This window comes from Haliotis asinina, chromosome 13 (assembly GCF_037392515.1).
Source record: "Haliotis asinina isolate JCU_RB_2024 chromosome 13, JCU_Hal_asi_v2, whole genome shotgun sequence".
In the NCBI taxonomy this organism is placed as follows: Eukaryota; Metazoa; Mollusca; class Gastropoda; order Lepetellida; family Haliotidae; genus Haliotis; species Haliotis asinina.
In genome coordinates, this window is record NC_090292.1 from 13,461,204 (window position 1) to 13,485,327 (window position 24,124).

Here is a 24,124-nt window from a genome sequence, read left to right on the forward strand (position 1 = left end):
TATAAATATGTATTGTCGTAAACCTTATTGACGTAGTTGTAGAAGAATATTTACGTAACAGTGTAAAAAATATGAAAACCTCACTGAATCACTTGCGTTATGTCTGTCTCATCTTATTTACAAATATGCGCATTTGTTTACGAACAAGTGAAAAGTCAGATCACATGACATGCAAATTATCCTGTGGCAGTGATGTTATGCTAAGTCATCGCTGCACCAGGGTGTGGTCAGTAATGAAACATCCACTTCCATCTTTGTCTTCAGAGAGTGAGATTCTTCCTGGGGAGTCTGTACACCCCAGAGACAATCGTAGTTTGGTCGTCAGATTGTAGCTTGATAGAGAGCATTTCAAAAGTATTGTAGGTATGTTGTGGTTTCATTAGAGAACTCTTCAATGAGTGATAATAGATAATGGCCTCACCTCCGCCCCTTCGGCTGGTTCTAGGTGCATGGGTACGTCTGTATCCTGTGGGTGTCATCTTGGAGATAACAAGGCCATTGGTATCCCCTTCCTGCAGCCATGTCCCGGTGATTATAAGAACATCCAATTTGTTGTCCAGAATAAGGTCTCTGATAGATTCTGTTTTGTCCATTTTAGCCGTTTGAGTTTTCACTGACTTGGCGTTTAAGACGCTCAATCTAGTTTGCTTTGTTTAAAAAATTGTTGAGGGTTTGCTTTTGGCATACATTTGAGGCACATAATTTTGACTTTGTTTTGAGTCCACCACGGCACCCTCTCTTAGTTTTCTTCACATTACATATGTTGAATGACTTCAGTAATTCCAGGGTTGACAAAGGTATACTGTGATGATTTGTCTCACATTCTTCAAATTACTGAGTGAATAGACCAACATGATTGCACTCCAGGCAAGTGTTACATAAGCACACATTGTTCTGTACCTAGGGCACTGGCTGGCAATCAAGCAACTACTGGAGTCACCGATTGATCTAACAATGGTGGATGCAAGCTTGGCTCGAAACAGTAGCTTTGGTGACACTATCATAGATTTCAGTGCTTGTCAGAGGCAAAATTAACCCTGAGATATATCCATAAGTAAACGGTCAATATTCACAAGAATTACTTTGCCTTGAACACCACAAGTTCACACATCTTCTTGCATATTTTCAATGTTGTAGATTCTGTTAGTCAATAGATACATAAAGTGCAGACTCCACACGAGATGCAGCCTACTACTGGCTCACCTCTGTCTTACAATGGTGACAGGCCCTGGTTGATAGTTCACATCCAATTGTTGTTTGGTCCACAATATGTCGGTGCTAACATTGTTATCCTGTATTTTGTAAAGGTCACTTTCTGGTAGTTCCCAGGATTGACTTTCATAGGAACCTCTCTATTGGTCATTGGTCAGACACGGGAAGGTGGAGGGTAGAATAGGCCTTCAGCAACCCATTCTTGCCACAAAAGGTGACTGTGCATGGTTGTAAGAAGTGACTAATGGGATCAGGTGGTCAGGCTCGCTGACTTAGTTGACATGTCATTAGTTCCGATTTGCGCAGATTGAAGCTCATGCAGTTTATGACTGGATTATCTGGTCCAGACTCGATTATTTACAGACCTGCGCCATATAACTGGAATGTAACTGATAACGGTGTAAAACTACACTCACTCACTCACACACTCATTGTTCATTGGGGCGCTGGGGTAGACTGATGTTAGCTCATTACACTGAAGGTCCTTGTCTGATTCCCCATATGGGTGCAGTGTGTGACTCCCATTTCTGGTGTCCCCAGCTGTGATTTTGCTGGAATATTGCTAAAAGCGGCAGAAGTCTCAATCAGTCACTCACGAAACAAACCAAGTCAGAACTGGACTACTGCTGAACAACACTGAATGTGTCATTCGTGTGGAGATTCATCTGTGTTGACCACCACTGTATTGTCAACTCTTTGATGACTGTATTCTGTTGCAGGTACTCCGATTCAGAACTCAATGAAGGATCTGTGGTCCTTGATCAACTTCCTACAAGTCTCCCCACTCACAGAGAGACAGTGGTGGTATCGTACCATAGAAAGGCCGCTCGCACTCGGGGACAAGTGTGCTCTAAAGTGAGAATTATAGTTTTGTGTAAAGGATCAGTGTTCACGTTACCCTGTGTCTTTCATGCAGAAACACACAAACAATATTTTGGTGTGTGTTTTGGAGTCATATATTCTGATCTACTTAATATTTAAAATTACCTTAAAACAGCAACATATGAAAGAAAAAATGTTGACATGATTGTAATGAAAATATCACGCGCAAAAGACTTGGACTACATATTTATAATTTTATTTCTGCATGCAATTGTACAAATTCTTCTGCGAATACTGAGGATGCATTCTAAGTTGCAGATATGAAGACGGACATTTTTTTTTCATTGGTAATTTTTATTACAATAGATGTGATATTTGATTTGACACATGCTAAGTTGGTCTGCAATGATTCATTTCAATTCATTGAAAGCCAAATGACACCCCAATTTAGATTTTAGATATCCACTATTTCAATTCAGTATTGGGTTTTGAGTGCAAACATAAGGACCTGTGAAGGTCCAGGTACAACAGGCCTTCAACAACTATGCTTGTCGTAAGAGGAGACTTACAGGATCCGAATTGTCATTGGTTTCTAATTGCACAGATTCATGCTCATGCTGTTGATCACTGGATTGTCTGTTCGAGACTTAATTATTTACAAACTACCGCCATGTAGCTGGAATATTGCTGAGTGTGGCGTAAAACTAAACACTCAGTCACTGACTCACTCGCTGACATGAGACAAAACATAATTGGTTAATGCTGGACTAATTATCAATTGAGAATTATTGTTAGGAGACATCACCAAGTTGACAAAGAATATCATGCTTAGCAAAGCCGACTCTGAGAGTTCAGTGAACTGAAGTTGTTTACTTGTATGAAGAATGAGAAAATGATTGAATTGATGATCGATGATCCAGTATCGAAAATCATATTCAGTTGAGGCCTGGGTGAATTGTTGCAGCACTAATGCAGAGAATGTCATCAGTGAGTGAGTGAGTTTAGTTATATGATTGGTGGTAGTGCTCTTTTCCAGAGCAGAACTTAAAAAACTTTTAATACTCTCCTTCCACTTTGTTATATACACGCCACGACATTAACATACTCATAGCTAGCAGACATTCATAAAGAGTATTTTGCAATTGCAAGGGGATATTGATGTTGTCCGTCTTGCAATTAAAACTTTTTATAAAAAATATTTTATACATTGCAATCCTTGTGTCAGTACTACTTCTAGGGGTGAGAAACGGTTCTCAAATAATGCTTGACTAACCTCATCGTCTCCAGACGCGTGCAGCACCTGATGGCCAACGTAGCGCTACGTCGTACAAAGACCATGAAGGTGAACAACAAGCCTCTAGTGGAGCTGCCTGCTCGGAACACCTTCATTGAACGCATCCAGCTGTCAGAAGAAGAAAGGAAAGTCTACACAGCTATGCAGAATGAAGGCAAACTTATCATCAGCAAGTAGGTGCAGTCTGCATGATCTGACGATATTTTGTACTTTTACTTTGCACACATCATGGCCACAGATTTTCTTTATTATCCATACTCTGAAATATAGCCAATGCCAGATATATCATATTTACATATGTACACATATCACCTTTGCTAATGAACCATTGTTTCTGTGTATTGTCATCTGTGATGTCACAAAACAATGGAATGTGATGTCACACTTGTTTGCTGTATTTTACTGCACAAATATGCATGAATAAAATGGATGATAAAGAATGTTTTACGCGCAAACATTTGGGTCATTTGACTTATATGAAACTCGTGCTAACTTATGTATTGTCCTCGCTTTCACTCTAGCAATGCAAATTTCACGCTTGTATATTGTAAGTCGTATGACACACTACTGTCACGTAATAATCTCCATGTCAGCCTGTCTCTCATTATTTGTTTCATGGTCTGTGAGAGAACTGTTAATTCCTCAACCAGCTAGTATAGATCCAAGCTAGAACTGATCTCCAGAAACAGAGGCAACGAACAGGAACTGATGGGTAATGCAGGTCATGGTATCCAGTTGTGTAGATCAGTGCTCTTGATGTCAGTGACATTATCGCCCGGTCCAGAGCCCGGTCCAATCAGGACACATTTTACATTGACGGATCCAACTTGACTAATACAAGCATATGAAGGGACACAAATATCCCTCATCTGCAAGGGACATGTTTTGATGTGACCCACATGCATCTAATGACAAGCATGTCCGTTGTCAGCGAGGGCTAAGGAGACGCCATTACATGACTGAGCTCTGTCTAGATTAAACATATGCATATCACGCTAGGGAAGAGGCTGTAGTTTTCCCAAAGCATACAGGAATTACCGATGCCTTACAAAGGATCTTTTTGTAAACAACGTCTCTGGTTGAACAACTAAATGTGACTGCAACCAGTTACACTCACTCCATGAAAGGGTCATATTAGAACAGAGGTTCTCCGGAAGATATGACAAGTACACGAATGACAAGAATATTTGTTGCCCTGATAGCCCTGCCCCTGATTGGTAGCGAGATATAAGAAGGATTGGACTGTTTTCATGTATGTGCTACACATGCAAACCTTGAAAGTACCTAAACTTTTTCATAGATGCAACAAAACTGTGTTCATTCATAAACAGTTCCCACTAAGTGTTAGTGAATCGCACTTAAGTAGTGATGACAGCAGGTGTTCGTTATCAGTTCACTGAGTGAGTGAGTGAGTGAGTTTAATTTCACACCACACTCAGCAATATCCCAGCTATGTGGCGGCAGTGTGTTAATTATCAAATCTGAACCAGAAAATCCAGTGATCAATAGCATGAACATTGATCTATGCAATTGGGACACGATGATGGGTGTTAACCAAATCAGTGAGCCTGACCACCCAATCCTGTTAGTCAGGTCTTACCAAGAGCATGGGTTCCTGAAGACCAGTCAGAGTATGAAACTCCTTAAAAAAGCCAGGAAATCCACAGGGCTGATAAGTAAATAATGTCGCAGGCCCTGTTAACATGTACTAGCCCTGTATTAAAAATAGGAATTTGAGATATGGTGTTTAAATAATGTGATCAATGAATTACTTGTAGTGACGTAAACTTAAACATGTGCAAAAGCAAATTTAATTAAACCATTACTTGGTGGTCACTGTTCATTCATTTAGTGTCACTGCCATCTGAATCAGAAAAGAGGGAAAGAAGAACATTGTTCATTGGCTGAAAGGATTATGTAGACCAGTCACATTTAGTGTTAGATAAATGGTAGGTTTATCTGTGGTAGTTACAGTTTGAGTGATCATGACATATACAGACGTCGCCTAGCTACCACAAATTATTTTCAAAATATTTCCCATAGTCAATGACATGGTCAGTTATATACCCTTGGAAAATATATTGGCCCCCAGGACTGGCTCTAAGATAAAGTTGTATGCCTACCGTGTAAGTAGCAAGCAGTGGGCTGCAGGGCAGACATTATTTCATACACTGAGACCAGTTCTAACCTGAATCTTCATGGGCTGTTACAGTTCAGATACAACTAACTTCATTTCAAGGTAGCTTTGAAGGTAATCACTCCATGAAATGGTAGTTTTTTTTCTAAAAGTGTTGTTAGCATGTATCTTTCATACTTGTAACACTGTCTTCACTTCCATTAAGTAAGGTTCTGACATTTGACTGCATTGTGTTGAAGGTGAAGGTCACTTGGTGAGAAGTAAATGTCCTCAAATCAGTTGAGCCTTTATCATTGTATTTTTTTAAAGAATTGATTATTAAGGTGCATGAACTGATTGAGTTTGGTCGTACCAACCATTGATCTAGAAACCCAGTTACAGATGTCTGAGGAATGGTGGCAGCCTGAGGTTAAAGATGTTCTCTTTTGTGTTGACCAGATATTTTCGTGAGGGAACGCTGCTACACAACTACGGCCAGGTGCTGGCTATCCTGATGAGACTGCGGCAGATGTGCTGCCACCCTTCCCTGGTGGCCAGGGCTGCTGAAGCTGTCAAGGACACACAAGACTTCCTAGGTTCCGGAGTTGTTAATGCCTGTTCACTGTGTGGGGAATGAGCCGTCATTGTACTGGGGTGGGAATAGGTTTGATTCTGCTGGTATTGGCCATAGGTATGGATTGTACTGGTGCTGGCAATGGTATGTTATGAATAGGCTAGGATTGCATTGTTAGAACAGTCTCTGATTTTATCAACATTCTTTCTGATAACTTGTTGAACTTGTTCCACACAAGAGTTCATGAGTTTATAGGAACAGAATCAGGTGTTCATGTTTTTTTGCATGATGAATGTTCATCAATCTTTGGTTTGTGCTGTATCAGAACCACAGTGTCCCATCTGACAACAAACGTTCGATGTTGCAGACAAACTAGACAAGGGTGAGAATGCTGATGAAGCAAAGCAGAAGCTGGTGGAAACGTTGCTGATGGTGCTCAAGTCGGGGTCGGATGAGGAATGTGCTGTGTGTCTGGACAGCCTGAAGAACCCTGTCATCACTCCTTGTGCTCACGTCTACTGCCGGAGATGCATCGTCACGGTCATCAACAATGAGAAAGTATGTTGACGGTTCTTTGATACTGATACCCATGAACAATCCTACAGTTACAGCCCGTTCAAGTGTGTGTCTGACCCGTGAAGGTCACAGGGTAGAACAGGCCTTCAGCAACCCATGCTAGCCATAAAAGGCGACAATACTTGTCTTAAGAGGCAACTAACAGGATCGGGTGGTCAGACTAGCTGACTTTGTTGACACATGCAGACCCTTGCTCGAGTTGTTAGTCACTGGACTGTCTGGTCCAGACTCAATTATTTACAGACTGCCACCATATAGATGGGATATTGGTAAGTGTGGCATAAAACTAAACTCACTCACTCACTCACTCACTCACTCACTCTTACAATTACTAATTACTCTGCTTCTTACATATTAATTTGTTATGTCAATGGTAATTTGTATGCATGTTTGTAAGCATGTGGGACTACAGTGGCTGGCCATAACTGAGTTGTCATAAGTGAAACTCCCATAGACATGCATATTAATTAACTCTTGCAAGAATAATTTTCATTAACTTAATTCTGGTTGAATTGCTTGCAATACTTATCCACCAGCTGGGAAATCATTTTAGCTATGTATGGATAATTTCCATTCCATTTTCTGATGATTATTAAGAAAACTGCAACTATTTAAACAATATATATTAAACAAACCAATCAGGTTTACCATGACTGCCTATGGTATAAAATAAAAATTGTACCTGCATTTATGGTTCTCAGTCAGGTGTCATGAGATAATTAATCTCAGTCAGGTGTCATGAGATAACTAATCTCAGTCAGGTGTCATAAGAAAACTAATCAACGGAAAGATGAAAGAAAATTATGGACACATTGATGAAGATGATTTCTAAAAATGTTTTCAGAATATCAAAACTTATTGACTTCTAAATTCATGAAAATTTTTCTTGCAACAGTTAATTCATATGGGAATTTCACTCACACATTCACTCACTCACTCACACATTCACTCTTACAATTACACTGCTTCTTACATATTTACTTATTATGTCAGTGGTAATTTGTTTGCATGTTTGTCAGAATGTGGGACTACAGTGACTTTCACTAATGATGACTCTCTTATTCTCCGGCTTCGTATTTCGTCCACAACAATGACATGACACACACTGGCATTGGGTACCCTGTACCAGCTGAGAGCCGAAATGTTGAATGACAGTAACTTCACACATGTTAATGAGCGTTTGTTCCAAGGATTGTTACATATTATTTATGTACTTATCCTGATCACACATTACAACCCGTCACTACAACAAATAGAAATACATGTCATACACGTATATTATGAACAACTCTCTGTATGTTGTCAAAATCACTTCCAGCATCTCCCATATGGGGATCTCATCCATGTTGTGTACGCTGTAACTAAGATTGGCATATTCAAACTTCTTCACCCCTTATACACTCTCTTGTAACGCCCCCTACATACATTATCTCCCTTAGCTGTATCTTCCTACTCTAGAAGACAGACATTTCATTCAAGTCCATACTTCAAATGAAAGAAATTATGTTGGCTAACTACGGTAGTTCCAATATTTGGATGCTAAATATTTTCCTCCTGCCTATTTTGCAAGATAATTGCACAAGTCGTATTAGGCTAAATAAAAAAGTGAAATGTTTCTCGGGCATCGGCGCGTGACTTCTATTTGTGTGCGCTACATTTTTTTATTGCCATTTAAGAAACATAATTTTGACTTGGCTGCGTCCAGATCATCTATTTGTCCATTTTAAGAATGAGTGTCTGTAAGAATGAGTGTGACTGAGTCTGCAACTTGTTAACACGTGCTAGACTTCCCAAGCTGTATTTCTGGAAGAAAAAAGTGAAAATGCGTTCCTCCCTTGCCACTTTTTTTCTAGCACCAGGTGCAAGAAGCACTTAATTTTTTTATGCAGCCATCTTGCATATGAAATAATAAAGGTATACAAGAAATACAGCTGAATCGTAACTCGCCAAATGTGGTGATGTCTTAACATTACTTTACGGTAGCTTATTACATGTTTAGCCCAATTCCAAGTGCCCTCTCTGTAGAGGAGACATCAGTGAAGCCAGGCTGATTGAAGTGCCCCCTGAGCACCAGACAGAGCACAGTTCCGAACCACAGTATCTGGCAGACTGGCAGTCCAGTGCAAAGGTAAGTTGTCCAGGTCAGGGATTAGTAGTCTGGTAATTGCTGGAGGAAAACGGTATATAGAGAATCTCACCCAAGTGTCTGCTGACATCAAATTTATCAATACGAGCTGATAAAGTAACAAATATCCGAGGCTTGTCAAGGATGTGTCTACCTTTATAAATGAGTGTCAATGTCTATGTTAAACTTGTCTTGCATTAAGCATTCCTTACTTACTGAAGGTTTACAATGTTTTCATGAAGGGCCTGCTTCTGTCAGTGCAATTACTACAACATCTTCACCTTAACCTGAGCCGCTCTACATATGCATGATCCAGGAGGTCAAATGGCACAAATGGCAGGCCGAGATAACTTCATTAAGTCGTGGAGAAGAGCATGTTATCAATGTAGCGTTTGTACGAAGCATGCACACATTAAATCATCTTTAGCTTCATTTTTAAGAAAATCGACATTGCTGACAATTTCTTTACACTGAGATGTCAAATGGCAGCCTTACCTCGGCTGTTGAGTCATGTTGACAATCAACTGATAAAAAGGTGCACCCCTTCACAAAAATAGACCCAACCAGTGGTAACACGGTCACTGCAATAGTATTCACTTAATCAGGTCAAGTTGAACAAGCTGTATATTTCCCTTCAACCACAGGCAAACTGTAGCAAACATAGGGTTGCACAAGAGAGGGACAAATTACCTGCCTTTCTGTATGCAAGCAAAGACAACTGATTCCATCACTAATTTCACAGCTATCGGCCATTGTGTGAAATTCTTGTCAAATTTTACTATTCAGATGGGCTAGCTATGCCTGAAAGTTACCAGCCCACAAGATAGTTCAGTAGTCCAAAATTTGAATATGGATACAGGTTTCACCATTAAGCTACGAACATGGGGAACATTTTCACCAGGCCATAATTTTACATGATTTAAAAGTGTGTTTAAAAGTCTGAGAGAGTGATTTATTTGGAAATGTCCTCATGAAAAATCACTACCAACTCTGGCAGCGACTACTAGCCTGACCACTAACCCCTCCAGCATCTGTTGCAGGTGGATGCACTGATGAGCAGTCTTGTCAAGCTGAGGACTGAAGATCCTACAGTGAAGAGCTTGGTTGTGTCACAGTTCACCTCATTTCTTACACTTCTAGAGGTACCACTCAGGTATGTCAACATTTTGGCTATCTGTTACACTTGTATTTTGTCTGTAAACCCAGACAACCTGTATGATTTTATTATAGTCACCACCAAGTTTAGCCTCAAACTGCACCAATTAGATTGAACTAGGAGTTCTATGAAATTTGAAGAGAAAATGGCAATAAAATTTGTATATGCAGACAAAAACAGGAAGAAATGTAATGCTGTTGGACGTATGTGAAATTGAGGCTTCACTCTTAATTTTTATGACCTTGATTGTAAATTTATTAGTTGGCTGCTAATTTTTATAGTTAAAGTACCAATTTTGATCCCTGAAACTACTATTTGCAGCACTTTAGGGTTTGCATCTCTGCGACCCTGTTGTGTTGTCTGTAACACTTCCATCTTGTATGTAACTCTACTAACTTGTCAGGACTCGTGAAGGTCCAGAGGTAGAATAGGTCTTCAGCAACCCATGCTTGCCATTAAAGGCGACTATACTTGTCATATGAGGCGACTAACAAGATCGGGTGGTCAGACTTGTTGACTTGGTTGACACGTATCATCGGTTCCCAATTGTGCAGATTGATGCTCATGTTGTTGGTCACTGGACTGTCTGGTCCAGACTCGAATATTTACAGAGCGCCACCATGTGGCTGGAATATTGCTGAGTGTGGCGTAAAAGTAAACTCACTTGTTCTGTCAATGACATGCTGTGTTGCCCATAACACAGGCCAGTTGGGTTAGGTATGCCTGAAAGTTGCCAGCACTTAAAATAATTCACTAATCTGAAATTTAAATGTAGACAAAGGCTAATGATAAGGCTGTTACGAAGAACATTTTCTTTTAGGCCATAACCTTGCATGGTTCAAAAGTGCGTTATAACTTAACAGAGAGAGGATGGTATGTTTCAGGGGTCGATTTAGTGCTCTGTAACATGCTCTGGTGCAACCCAGTGTTACAAAGTGCAACATAGTTATTATCCTAACTTGCTCCAGGTGCAAGTCAATTCTTGAGTGGGTAAACATCTGCAAAGAGCATGTAAATATTTGCATCTGCATGTTGCAACGAAAGCGGTGCAGCTGGAATTTGGTTGGTAAAACTAGGATTATATCTGAGGTTGCACCTGGTGCAAGTAGGTTAGCACATCTTAAATCAAGCCTTATATTTAAAAAATGACCCCATGAACATTCACTAGCCAGTGTCTATGGAGATTTGCTGGCCTGCCTTGACTTACACAAGCCATGGGCAAGTGGCTTTTACACACACTGTATGTAGGAGTACAATGGGGGTTTTAAAACACTTTCAAGAAAAGTCTCTACAAAGCCTTATTTACTAAATAAGGCTTTGGTTGGGCCCTTAGCTCTTGCTACTATTACCCCTACTACTTAACGTGTGTTGGAGGTAACACTGTGCCGTACGGTACGATCAATAATTCTTCTCTTACAAACCCCCTACCCGGCCCATCCCTCAAGTAGTATAAGTTAGGTTCGTCGGTTTTCATATCCACTTTATCTATGTTGTAAGTTTTGACTGACCATATAGGATCGGTGGCCCGCTTACGGCTATCACCCTCGTGTTTCCCCGGCTGGTATAGATACCTCACTAGGGCCCTATCTGGTATCTGTTTCTCCTTCCCACGCAATGGAGCGGCCGACTCTGCAACTATTGATTTTAGTTTGATAGCGTCTGCCGGTCTCTTACCGGTGAGACGGGTGACTTCATGGTTGATTGCCGACACCACCTTGGGTAACCTCGTGACCCATTCAGTCGATCGTTTTCCAGGGGTGACCATCTCCCTAGCATACTGATGGCCGAACAAGCGCTCAGCCAAAGTCCTATTAAATCTCTCAACTATGGCTTGGCTGCGATGGGCTCCGGCCGTGCCACGCCTGACCTTTGTATCGTGTTTGGCTAGCAGTTGTGACACGGCACCCATGAACTCCCGTCCGGGGTCAACTTGCAGCTCTGTTGGCCACGACAGCGGACTGCGTTTGTATATGCGTTCGAATCCTCTGGCTACCTGGGCCGAATCTTTCGTGGTCAAGGGTTCGGCTTCCTTGTAACGACTGGCTACGTCCACTACGGTTAAGGCATACTTGTACCTCTTGTCGTGGGGTAGGAACAGTAGGTCTGCCTGGTGAACGCTATTAGGTATGTTAATACCGAACCTCCTTCTAGGCACGTAGCGTGGTGCCGGCAAATAGATCTGCCACAGGGCTTGTTTTTCAAGCCACGCTTTGGCTTCCTCCGGGGGTACTCGCGCTATTTTAGCTAGTTTATCTACTGCGCTAGCTCCTTTCCAGTACCCACGCGGGCTGTAGTAAATAGCCTCAAATTTTTTCATGTCCATACGCGTATGTGTTTATCCCATCAATAGCTATCCAACGTTTAGTGTCCATAGGCGACAGGGACGTCTTGTTTATAGTCAGTCCGTATATCTTATGTCCATCACTTCTAAGTGTGTTCTTTTTATGCCTAAAGGTACGGGTCTTGAACAGGGCTTCCTTGAATCTGGCGTGCTTGATGTGTTGTTTCACCACATACTTCTTAACCCCCTTAGCCTTCCGGATCTCACTATTGTCGGCTTTCAGTATGGAGTACATCTTAGGTCTCAAACCTATGTACTCGGCTATGGGCGTGCCAGCACACTCGTCCTTCATCTTACCTAGGACCTTTTTATTTACCGTACTGTGTATGGCATGGGTCTTAGGGTAGTCGCTGGTGTCGTATAAATCGAGGTGTTTTTTCATGTCCTCGTACACGTCCTCGGTTCGAATCTCCATCAGCAGGGAATCCGTGTCAGTGTACAGCACTTCACACCTGTCACCGTACTGTTTCTTGAGCTCGTTGTAGTAAAAGTCGTACATCAGGTGTTTGGATAAATCGAGGATACTCATCCCCACGTAAACAGGCCGGTTGAATTTTATGTGGCTTTTCTTCATGTGTAGGGCAACCAGGTTGTCTGTGAATATCTTACTACGGTTGAATGCCGGACTGGCTATCAATCTCCTGAGCTTGTCTTCCTCACTCGACCGAACCAGCTTCACGGTCACGCGTTTCCTCAGGTTCTCCATAGTCTTACCAAACACCGAGTTGTTCATGAGCTTGTAGAGATTTTTCTCAAAATCACTGGTGGCTTTTTTTCGTAGGTCTGTGTTCATTCTGATGTAGGGCTCCATCCATGGGCTCTGGTCGAACATGAGCACCCTGTGTATTTTGGTCAGCCTCATACCCAACGACAGGTACAGCTGTAGGTTGCGATAGTGAACGATGTACTTGGTCTTATTCATTAAGTTAGGCACGAGTTTTTCAACGTCTGTCACACGCCCACCTAACAAGTTATGTTGGTACTCAGACATCCAGTCTGGGTTAACCCTCATACGTTCGGGGGCCAGGGGGTAGCTGTTGTGTGATGTGTGTAATTCCTTGGTATACTCTAAGTCAACCTCGAGGATATACCCTTTGTTCGAATCTGGTGCAACCCCCATAACATCAACGTGGGGTACCCATTCGAATCCCCCTGTAGGTAGATACTGGCTCATGGCCCAGCCGTACAGGTTGTTTGCGTCGAGGTAGAGAATGTGATTGGTTGGCTTGTTAGGATCGTAACCTTTCACGTATTGATTATTTGCTTTCGCGTATCGTTTGGATACCATGGAAATCCCACCTCGCAAGCCTTTCTCAATGAATAGGTGCATGTCGTAATCTGTGAGCAATTCCAAATTAACTCCGGTCTTTTTAAGCAAGGCGTCCCACGACAGACCTGGGCTGGTGTAATACCATGCGGGGTCGAGTTTATACTGCTTGAAACACGTCCGCCTAAACGTCTCAAACACGTCGGCTAACAGCAGTACATCTGTCCTCAAGTACAGGTCGTGATAATCACCCAGGTTCTTACAACCCAGTTTATTCCATACGTTAGTCGCGTGCGAGTAATCATCTCATGAGACAGACGCCTCATTCAGCTTGCTATAAAAGCAGTCAATAGGGGGTAGTCTGGTCTCGGTGAACTTGACCCAACTATCCATGTACTCATAGGGGTACACACCCTTCCTCATAAGCAGGGGTCTAGTCTCGGCGTCTGTGTATCGATCGGTGATAGGGAAGGTATTGTTGACCTTGACCAGACTGTCGAGTGACGACAGGAGGAACTGAAACGAGTCAATGAACCTAAGTCCTTTTAAGCTGAAGGAGATGTAGCTCTCCATGTTGTTGGGGATGCACGTTATATTACCATCGATTTTCGCGATGGCCTGCATGATCAAGTGTGAGTCGTACCCTCTCAAGTTGTGAAAGACAACGGGGATGTTTATTGTCTTAGGGTTGATTTTAAGCTTGAGGTTGCACGCGCTGTGAGCGGCGCCTCTATACTTACCAGTTATGTGGCAGTGATCTCTCACCGAATCACCGTTAAGTGGTGAGTCACACACGTGACAGTTAGTGCTACTAGCGTGAGCTAGCCTGTCGACTCGGGTCATACGCATGGGAGCGATTCTATACAATGCATTCCTAATAATTTTTTCTTCCTCCTGCAAACACTTTAGAAACCTTTCAGCCGCGTCAGGGCCCCTATACACTACCGGAGCTTTCGTTTCCCCGTCACAACGGACGACAATGTATCCAAACCCACAGGCTTTATGCTCTTGTGTTTTGTGGGTGAAGCTACCACTGGGGGCCTCGCCGGCGGCACCACTGGGGGGTGTGGGGGAATCCCCCACCACCAAGGCTTCGAAGTCGGCGTATATGATATAAGGCACAGACATTTGGTTCTTGTGGTTACCGAATTTTAGGATATTATCACCTTCCTTAGGCATGTCGACTCGTATGGCCGTCTGCCCCACACCTTGGCAATCCTCCCGGTGGGATTCTAATAAATCAGCTCGTGTGAAGCCATGTAGGCATCGTTCACAGAAGTGGGTCTTTTCTCTGTGTGCCGATTGGTCATACAACAGCCTGCTAAAGTGTTTTATCCATGTGTAGTGATACTTGTCACCTCGCTGGATCATGAATATATTGATAACTTGGCGATCCTTCACCGGGCTGACCCTGTGTACTATTGTTGTGTTACCTTCGTGCCCAAAGACATTTATAGCCAGATTATTCTGTTTTTCTACTTTAGTGATCTGGGATATGGGGGTGGGTTCATCTATACCATCCCAGTTGAGCCCATCATCCTGAGGATAATTAGAAGACCTGTTCGGATTAGTGTCAGCTGGAAATAAGGCTGACCTGATAGCTAACCTCAGGCAATCGTTTCCTCTATTCTTAACGTTTACTATGGCATGTTTGTTCCTATAGTAGGGGGGCAAGGCTAGGTATGATCCGCCTCTGAACGGCACGTAGTTAGCTATGTCTAGATAGACATTATCGATTTTATCTACAGCCCACCCGGACCCCAAGTGTGTGTAGCGTTCTAGGTATTCTCGTATCTGCTGAAAACTGGTATCGATTGATGCGTCAATGGTCTCTGTATGTGTGACAACCTCTTGTTTACCTCGGAAGTAAGGCTGAACATACTCATCCTGCTTATCGAGCGACATTTTCACTGTGATCTGAAACTTGATACTTCCTAGGTTATTTAGTTCCTGGTTGACCTTATCAGCTATCAGAGGCTTGATATCTGTAATGTCTATGTTTCTATCAACGTGCATGCGCCAACCTCTCAAATAGTTGCCTACAGCGCACTCAGTGCGCACGAACTGTAGGTCAATAGCTCTATTCTGTTGTAATAATTCTACAAGCTGTGGTTTTCTCATACGGGAATACCCGCCTAAACCCAAATCGTGTGCCTCGGCTTTCAGTTGTTTTACAGTGGGAGGTTTTGCTACGGGGGCATGTGATAACAATGCGGTTAACCCGGCTCTCCCCAGGTTTAAATAACCCGTGTATCCAAGCTGTTTTGCTTGAGCTTTTAATTGTGTTACCGTAGGAGGGGCTTCTAAACCTAGTAATCTCAACAATGCTGACTTGACCTCTCTGTTTTGCGACCCGCTTAAGCTCGCGTACAGTAGTCATAGTGTTTACACCTAACATAACCAATGTCTAATTGGAGTCTATCTTGAGCAGTCGCCTACGTTCTTTTATGTAGCCCTTTTTATTCTCGTAGATGAGTTGATGTCTGACTACGTTCGCTCCGTGAGCTTTACATAGACAGTAGTGCCCTTTAACCCCGATACCACACACAGAACACGTGTAGTTAGGACTTCCCATATGGAAACAACAGAACCTAGTCCTGCATTTCCTACCACAGGCCTCGGTCTTCCCCATAAGTATGTATTCGCATCGGTATGGAGCGGGTCTCATGTTTACTTATATGGGTATTTAATTTAATTGCTTCGCAACCAACGCAGTAGCTGCTATACCCAAACACTATGAAGCCCAGTTCACGATTCATTTGTCCCTTGGATGGTGTGTAGTACTGAGCGAGTGTGGGTTTATTGAGCGGTTCCAATCGTTTACCAGTTAGTAGGTAGTATTCTTTCATTGCTTCATCGACATCGTTGAATGTTTGAACGGCATGGTTTTCACGCTGGAGTTGTTCGTTAATAAAATCGATCCTCTGGAGGCGTTTTTTAGCGTACTCGACCTGTGTCTTTTGTAAGTTCTCAGTAGCGAGATCGTGCCGCTTCCTTTCTTCCTGTATTTCAGCCGCGTGATCATCTCGTAGTTTCGAGAAGAGGAAATTACTCCCGGAAAATGCCAGGGCATTCACTAACGCCCCACCGACCATCATAGCTATCGTGGCCATCCTATATTTATTTCATTATATTTTCAGGTATTATCCCTTGTTTTACTAGGATGTCTTTTGTGGCCATCGCCATACCAAGGTTCATTATGAGCATACCCATATCCTGCAGGTTGAAATCTAGCTTGATAGTTGGTTGTTTAAGCACCATTTTAGTCAACCGAGCGTACCCTACGGCTAGACTGGCGACCACTGTGGCGTGGTATGCGTCGTTGACGAACGTTTTCCCCTCAGACATTATGTATATATAAAAATATTAAAATTATAACATGATATGCGGGTCGACCTCTAATTGTGTTGGGGTGGGGGGTACCCCCACGTTTCCCTCACGGTGAGGGTTTCCCTCACTATATAACCACGAGATAACCAAGGCAGCAACAGTCGGGTTGGGTTGGTCACTGTAATAATTTTATGTTGGTGACACCACCGTTTTTTACCGGCAGCTACTCTCTTAGGATTCTTCTGTCTGGTTACTGTTGGGGGTACCCCCACTGAAGGGGTCTCCTCCAGTGGAGTTTCCCTCACTGTGGGGGTTTCCCTCACTGTTGGGGGTGTGGGGGGTACCCCCACTGGGGTTTCCTCCTCCTCCCTGGGGGATTGTGCAGCATCCATCTATACTATTATTATTATTCTTTCTCTCAAATTGACAATGCTTTGCCGTGATAATCGCCGCCGTCACTGGAGCCAACAACATGCCATATTTGTGGTACAGCTCGCAGCTGATAGAGCTCACGGCGTGTTCGATAAAAGGGTCTTTCTCGAGGTCCTCCCACAGGTAAAGTCGGCGCTCTGGTGGAATGGGAAGGAAGTATGACACAATACCGGTGTATGTCTGGGTCATAGCCGATCCTATTGTCTTTGTCATTTCTGCTCCGAGCCGGGACTCGTATCTAGCGTACAGCTTATCGATTTCTTCGGCTGACATTTTGTGAATATTATCCGGAGTGTAGTCTCCAAAGTAATGTTTGGCTTTGCCGCCAACAGCCAACGCCACCAGTTTCTCTCGCTTGTCATCATCCCCAGACAATTGTTCGAGCAATTCCTCACACTCCATCTTATAATATAACAAGTAAGATTTAGTTTTAACTATATAATACCCGATACAGACAAAACACAGAGAAATGAAGGTTAAGTTGCACACAACAAACACTTCAAATATCATAGCTATACTTAGCATTTGCTTAGCTTTAGCTTAGCTTTGCTTAGCTTTGCTTAGCTTTGCTAAGCTTTAGCACACCCTATATGCTACTGGTTGGTCGGTCTTGAGCACGAGCTTAGCGTGTTTAGTTTCAGCGAGCTGTTTCTTCACCCGTTCCCGTTCTAATTTGCTCATCACATCGTTCTCTCTCAAACACTCCTCGAACGAATCCCTGTCCTTACAGTGAAATAAGGCCACCCATCGCGTCTGCTCCCTGAGGTCTTTCAACACCGAGTTGAACTTCTGCGTTAGCACCCAGACGCTGTGATTTGCATGCCGGCCGGAGAAGGCCAGGTACGATAGCATGTCTCTCTTTTTTGTTATCTCGCGATTAGCGCTGCAGTCGTCCAGTATAAACAGCGTCGGTTCCCCTTTAAATTTCTCGTGAAGAGCTTTCAACCAGTCCTGCAGGCGTGTTCCAGGGTCGATTTTGTGTACGTCCGGGTCCGTCATCACCCAAGGTCGCGCGTACGTTTTATTCATGCTCAGAGTAGGGCACATGATAACGATGTTATCGAACACATCCTTGTAGTAACCCTCCAACATATCCAACACGAAAACGGTCTTCCCACAGCCAGTCTGCCCGCACACTATGGCGCAGTGTGGGTCAGTGGGGAGGTCAATAGATGGCTTGCACGAATCTCCCATTGTCTATATTAAGTTGCGCGTCCATAATAACGTACAGATATAATTTCAACTTACCAGCGGGTTGAGCCTTCTTAGTAATCTGGATGGTTATCCCTTCGCTGCCGTTATCTATACGGCGCCCGCTACCGTGCAGTTTATCATCCTCCGTGGATCGCATGTCCAACCATAGGGCGTACTTGGTGGTCAGGTATTCACCGATCTGCACGGAGCCGAGGTCCAGGTCATTTGTTATGTAATCCCCCACTGGTAGCTTTTTCATCTCATCCCACTGCTGGTGTGGTCTCATACCATGACTGAACAGCTGGTTGGGCACGCCCTCGATGGTCACTTCCACCTTTTCAATCTCGGGGTTGAAAAACTTCTCGCTGTCCCTCCGGAATGGCTCGTAATCCTCCACGGGGACGACCAGGATACCTTTCATCGATCGCGCCGGCACGTTCAGGTTGATATTCCACACAGTGTCGCTCTTATCTCGCACGACTGATCTATGCCTCAGTACGCGATCGTACAGGATAGCCATCTTCCCAGAGTACTGGCTTCGAACCTGCCTGGCCAGCTCCGGGCTAGTGACCATGTCGAACTCCAGAGAGATGTTGTCTATGGCATAACTGGCCTCATCACCGTTCGGCGTACGCACTACTTTGCTATAGTCGTTAAACGTGAGCTCGTATTCGAGCCTATCACCCAGCGCGGCCTGGTAAAACGGCGCGTGTCCCGTGAGCAACTCGAAGTCGAGCGGCACGCAGAATCGATTCCCGTATGCTCGAGCGATGGCCTTTTCACCGTCCGATAGCTTGTCTAGCTGGTCTGGCGTGAAGGCATACCCTATGCGCGACCGGGTTGATTTGCTGATACCCTGGTACACATCATTGACTCGTTCTCCCTCGCTTTTCCAGAGATCCCCGTAGCAGTGAAACACATCGATGTCGTCGATGCTCAGCACCTCGTTACCGCTGATCTTGACGGTCGTTTTCTTGATGATAGCTCGACCCACGTTCCGCACTAGCTCGCGTTTGTCGTTGTCGGAGGTCAACGTGATATTGAACGCCAGTCGAACAGTGCCTGGTACAATGAGGTCATTCTCACCAAGGTTTGGAAATCTAACCAGCAGAGTTTGATTCTGGTCTATCTTGCTGGGATTGTTGGTGATGGTCACCGACTGGCGCACGGCTCTGGCTCCTAATGGCTCTCTCAATCTTCTGAAAGGATCTAATTTTCTGCCGTACATTGTTATATATAAATGAAATATATTTTTAATACTAAATAATGGATGAATACATACCTATGGATGATATGCGGGGCGATAGTGCCCAGGCATCCGATGAGCAGGAGACCTCATTCAGTACTGGCCTTCTACAGCAGGCTGTCAACGATTATTACAACGAAGTTGAAAATAAATCCAAACTCAAGCCGTTGGGAAGGGAATATTTCAGGTTTACCCTCGATAGCAATGGCACGCTGCGTTTGAAGAGTCACCCGGAGATCGATCTCGTGAATAAACGCACGAGAGAACTGCTTGCCTTATCAACATTGGGCAGTCGACATGGGAGTAACTTTATCCGTGATGAACTAGGCTTCATAGATTACGGTGGCGCGCGACCTAAGCAGTATCCTCCGAAGTTAGTTCAAAGTCTGGAAGACATCAGGGACGCCACATCGGTTCAAAACATGACTTATGATATTGAAAAGGTGTTGGACGACTACAAGAACAAGCCCTTCCCGGGTTTCGAACTTACCTTTCGGGAACTGCGGGGGTTGGACCTGTTGATGCAAACCATTCGTGGACAGATCGCGAAAAGCACGGCCAAAATGAGTGAGATAGACGACCACATCGACTATGAAAAGGAAAAACTCGGTGAAACTGAGGACGAGTCTATGAAAGCCACCATCGAGGAACGAATACGTAATTTGGAAGATGAAAAGCAGGTCTGGTTGGAGACAGCGTCCGGCCACAAAGAAAAGCTTCGATCCCAGGTCAACTGTGTGCGGGAAACCATCAATCAAGTCCTCTACCGAGACACCACGTTAGCAGACAGGATTCGGATATTGTTCCGGGAGCAAGGGATCACCATCGCCAGCATTCTGACTGCATTGGGTTTCATCATATCAACCCTGGTGGTGTCACTGACAGGGGGTACCCCTGTGGGGCCTACCGGCGGTGGAACCCCAAGTGGCGGTGGTGTTAAAGACTGGATAAAAAAACTCGGTGAAGGCCTAGCTAAACTGGCTGGTAAAGCCGCCGAAGCCCTTCCCGGCATCCTGGGTAGCATCGTCTCGTGGTTGTTGGGCGCTCTGGCTAAAACTGCCACGTGGCTCAGTCAAAACCTGTGGGCAGCCATCGTCGCCGTGGCGGGTCTGGTGTACGTAGCGGCTAAGAAATTTTTAACCAAATAAGCCCCAAAGCTACCCCACCAACCACCAGGGCCGTTTTACTATTGATGTGATTGGAGGCCTGAATATGAGGGTGTGTGGGGGGTACCCCCACATGAACTTTAGACTCCGGGGGTGGCGCCACTATACCCGTTTCACGTGGTGGGATATGTGGGATATAGGGGGTGTTAATATCGGGGTTGATACCCAACTTTTGATCCGCCGTTGCTATGACTATTTTGTTGTTATAACCCACCACTTTTTTTACTCTCAGTTGCATATCACTCGGAGCCATGTACAGCCCCACGCCGAACACGTAGTTGACTTTCGATCTGGCGTATTCTAACACGTTTTGGTAGCGTTCGATGGCTCGCGGGAGATCAACTGGAGAATTGATAGCATCCTCAACGTTGACAACAAACTGTTTCTGAGCGTCGTAAGCAGTTCCCTTACCGATGATGTTGGAACGCGTCATCGACTGCGCACCCAACAGCGCCCACACGTACGTTCGAATCGAGTCGTTCAACCTGACTACCCCGGCATTAGTAAACCCTTTCGACGTGTCCAGCATGAACATTTTCCACCCGTCTGCGGTTGACTGCTCCACTTTCTGGACTGTGAAAGCAACACCACCTTTAAAGTTCATACGATCATCCCTCCATTCATTACTCGACAAAGCAAAGTCCTGGCGTAGTATATCTCGTTTCAGTAAATCATCACTGACTTCTTTCACTGGTCGCCCCCCATCATAAGGAATACCCAACCCGTGGTTCGGGCCCGGCAAACGCCAATCCGTCTTCGGGTTTATTTCGAATTCATTGCAAATACGTTCGTAGACCCGTCTATCATACGGGTTGTTTGTTGCGTCCCACGCTTTGTCCTGTGGGAGGGGGGCGCTGATCTCTTTAAGGATACGTCTGACCTGGTAGTACACGTGGAACCTGAACACAGACTGACTCAGCGGTCCACGCCGAGTGTCGGTCAATGTCACACCACACCCCGTTGTAGCGCACCACACGGCAAAGTTGAATTGATTCTGCCAGAACTGCATAGGGTTGTTGAACCAAGCGTGGACTGCCTTGACGTTAGTCACCGAAAGCTTATACTTATCGAACACATCTAAAAGCTGGGCATTGAAATACAACCCAGGAGCAACCACGATCTTCATGGGGGAGAAATCTACGTCCAGTTTAGGGTAAAACACACCAGGGGAATACATTTTAAAACTATTATATAATGAGCATATATACTCTAACATGTACATAACACTTCCAGGAATAACGAGCGGTGAGGCCGTTCAGCTGACGCACGCGATCGATAACACGTCAGGCCAACTCGAAGTCGCACTCTGCGATATCACCTACCTACCGCAATGGACTAACATCAACGCCAGCAACAATAAGCTGTTCGTCAGTGGAACTCGCAGTCAGATAACTGACGGCTACTACAGCGTGTGCTCTCTAAACGACGAGGTCTTCAAACCCCTGGGAGCCGAACTCAAGATGAACGACTCAAACGGTACAGTGGTGTTAATCAACAACGGAAGAAACCCCTTGAGGCTCGGCCGACCATTAGCGAGGATACTCGGTATGTCTCCTGACGAGATAAAACCAACAACAACCGTCACAGGCACGAAGTTACCCGATCTAGTACCGTACCGAGAGCTGTACATTCATCTCAGTCAGGTGAGCACAACGTACAACATTCAAGGAGGTCACCCTTCCACTATACTGAGAGCAGTGCCGGTGAAAACTGAGAAATACAACGACGGTAGAACCGAGTCGTTTTCACCACGGCAGTATAAGAGATTAACCCAGGGCAACATACCTGAGCTGATAATATCGGTGTTAGATATAAATCATAATCCTGTAAATATAGGATACCTCAGCTTAACGCTTCATGTAAAATGACCAGCGCACAAGGGCCCGGAGTGAAAAAATGCGTCAATATCGGGATCTCCGACCTCGGAGACACGCGCGGTTTCGACGCTCCCGGAGTAGATGGTAAATCGTACGCCTTGCAACTGAAAAACAACATTTACAAACGCGTTGAAGTCCCCTCCGGTGGAACACTAAGTGATATAGTAGATACCACAAGAGCAACAGTCAACACTAAGTACGCCCTTGTCAACACTGGTAATAACTGGATAATATACCCATCGTTCGGGGGTAAACTGTTCGACTTAGACGATGTTGAGAGCACTACCGTCGCCCGAAACAAGCCATATATGCTCGTCTTCACCGAAGATGACAAGTGGGTGTTGTTACCTGATAACGACTGGTTTCTCAATATTAGACTCGGCTCCCCCTACGTGTTCACGGATAACAAAGACAACCACATAAACAAAGTCGTGAACAATGGAACCCTGCTCGTGGCTTACGTCCCAACTCAGAGACGTAGCGTAGTCGTCAGCCCACTCGACACTATGGCAGCCCACATGCTATCGAGTAAACCGGCCATACAAAACGTGACATTGCAGTTGGTGTCTGAATTCGAAGGCGTGGTCAGTATACTAGAGAGTCTACCGGCAAACTCAACACTGATCATCAAAGTCTACCTAGGGGAACCATCGGGGAATGATGTCGAGATCGTGAAGGGGATCAAACTCGGGTGGGGGAAACGACACCAATATCAAGTTTGCAACGTTTACGTGCGGGTGGGTGTCGGCTCCAACACCAGTCTGCAGGGGGTCAACGTGATCGTGGAAAACAAGATATCACTAACCAAGATCTTCCTGCCTGACAACATACACTTCATGGGTATGAAGTTCACCCCTGAACTATTATCAGAAAACCAGTTGGAAATTATATCATAATAGTATAATAATGACCAGTCATCGTCCCAACACTACGCTTAACGACCTAGGAGATACGGAGGGATTCGATCAGCCTGGTGAGGAAGATGAATTATACATCCTGCACTTGAAAGACAACGTGTACAGACGGGTGTCGTTATCAGATTTAAAAGAGCCCAAGTGGCTGATCAACTTAACACTCGCCTCACCTTATATCACAATAGACGCAGATACGTGGCACATCTCTAAGATTAGGAACAACGGTATCTGGGTCGGGGATTTCATTCCGGAGAATCACTTAGCATCTCCGATACGTTTGTATACCGAAACAAATGGGTTAAGTTCTGGATCAAAAAAAAAATTAACATTTAGCAGTAATTTTTTGATCCCGGGGTCTCTTGATAGAATATCCTCCCCCTACACACTCATCATAGAAGTCGTCTTTACGTATTTTGACAATGAAAACTCCTCGAAAGGACGCCAAATTTTACCCGGGTTGGTAATACACTGGTATACCGAAC

At 44.3% G+C, this 24,124-nt stretch overlaps 1 protein-coding gene across 2 annotated transcripts in view; it reads left to right on the forward strand.

Moving 5' to 3' along the window:
- The window catches only part of LOC137260059 (helicase-like transcription factor), a 76,147-nt gene that overhangs the window by 44,831 nt on the left and 7,192 nt on the right, over positions 1–24,124 (forward strand). Inside the window, exons 15-20 of one of the 2 annotated variants that reach the window (XM_067797749.1) lie at positions 1,932–2,067; positions 3,322–3,501; positions 5,904–6,040; positions 6,386–6,576; positions 8,594–8,722; positions 9,760–9,872. In XM_067797749.1, coding sequence (XP_067653850.1) covers positions 1,932–2,067; positions 3,322–3,501; positions 5,904–6,040; positions 6,386–6,576; positions 8,594–8,722; positions 9,760–9,872 — 886 coding nt within the window. The remainder of the gene's footprint in view (positions 1–1,931; positions 2,068–3,321; positions 3,502–5,903; positions 6,041–6,385; positions 6,577–8,593; positions 8,723–9,759; positions 9,873–24,124) is intronic. The other variant, XM_067797750.1, reaches the window with a different exon arrangement.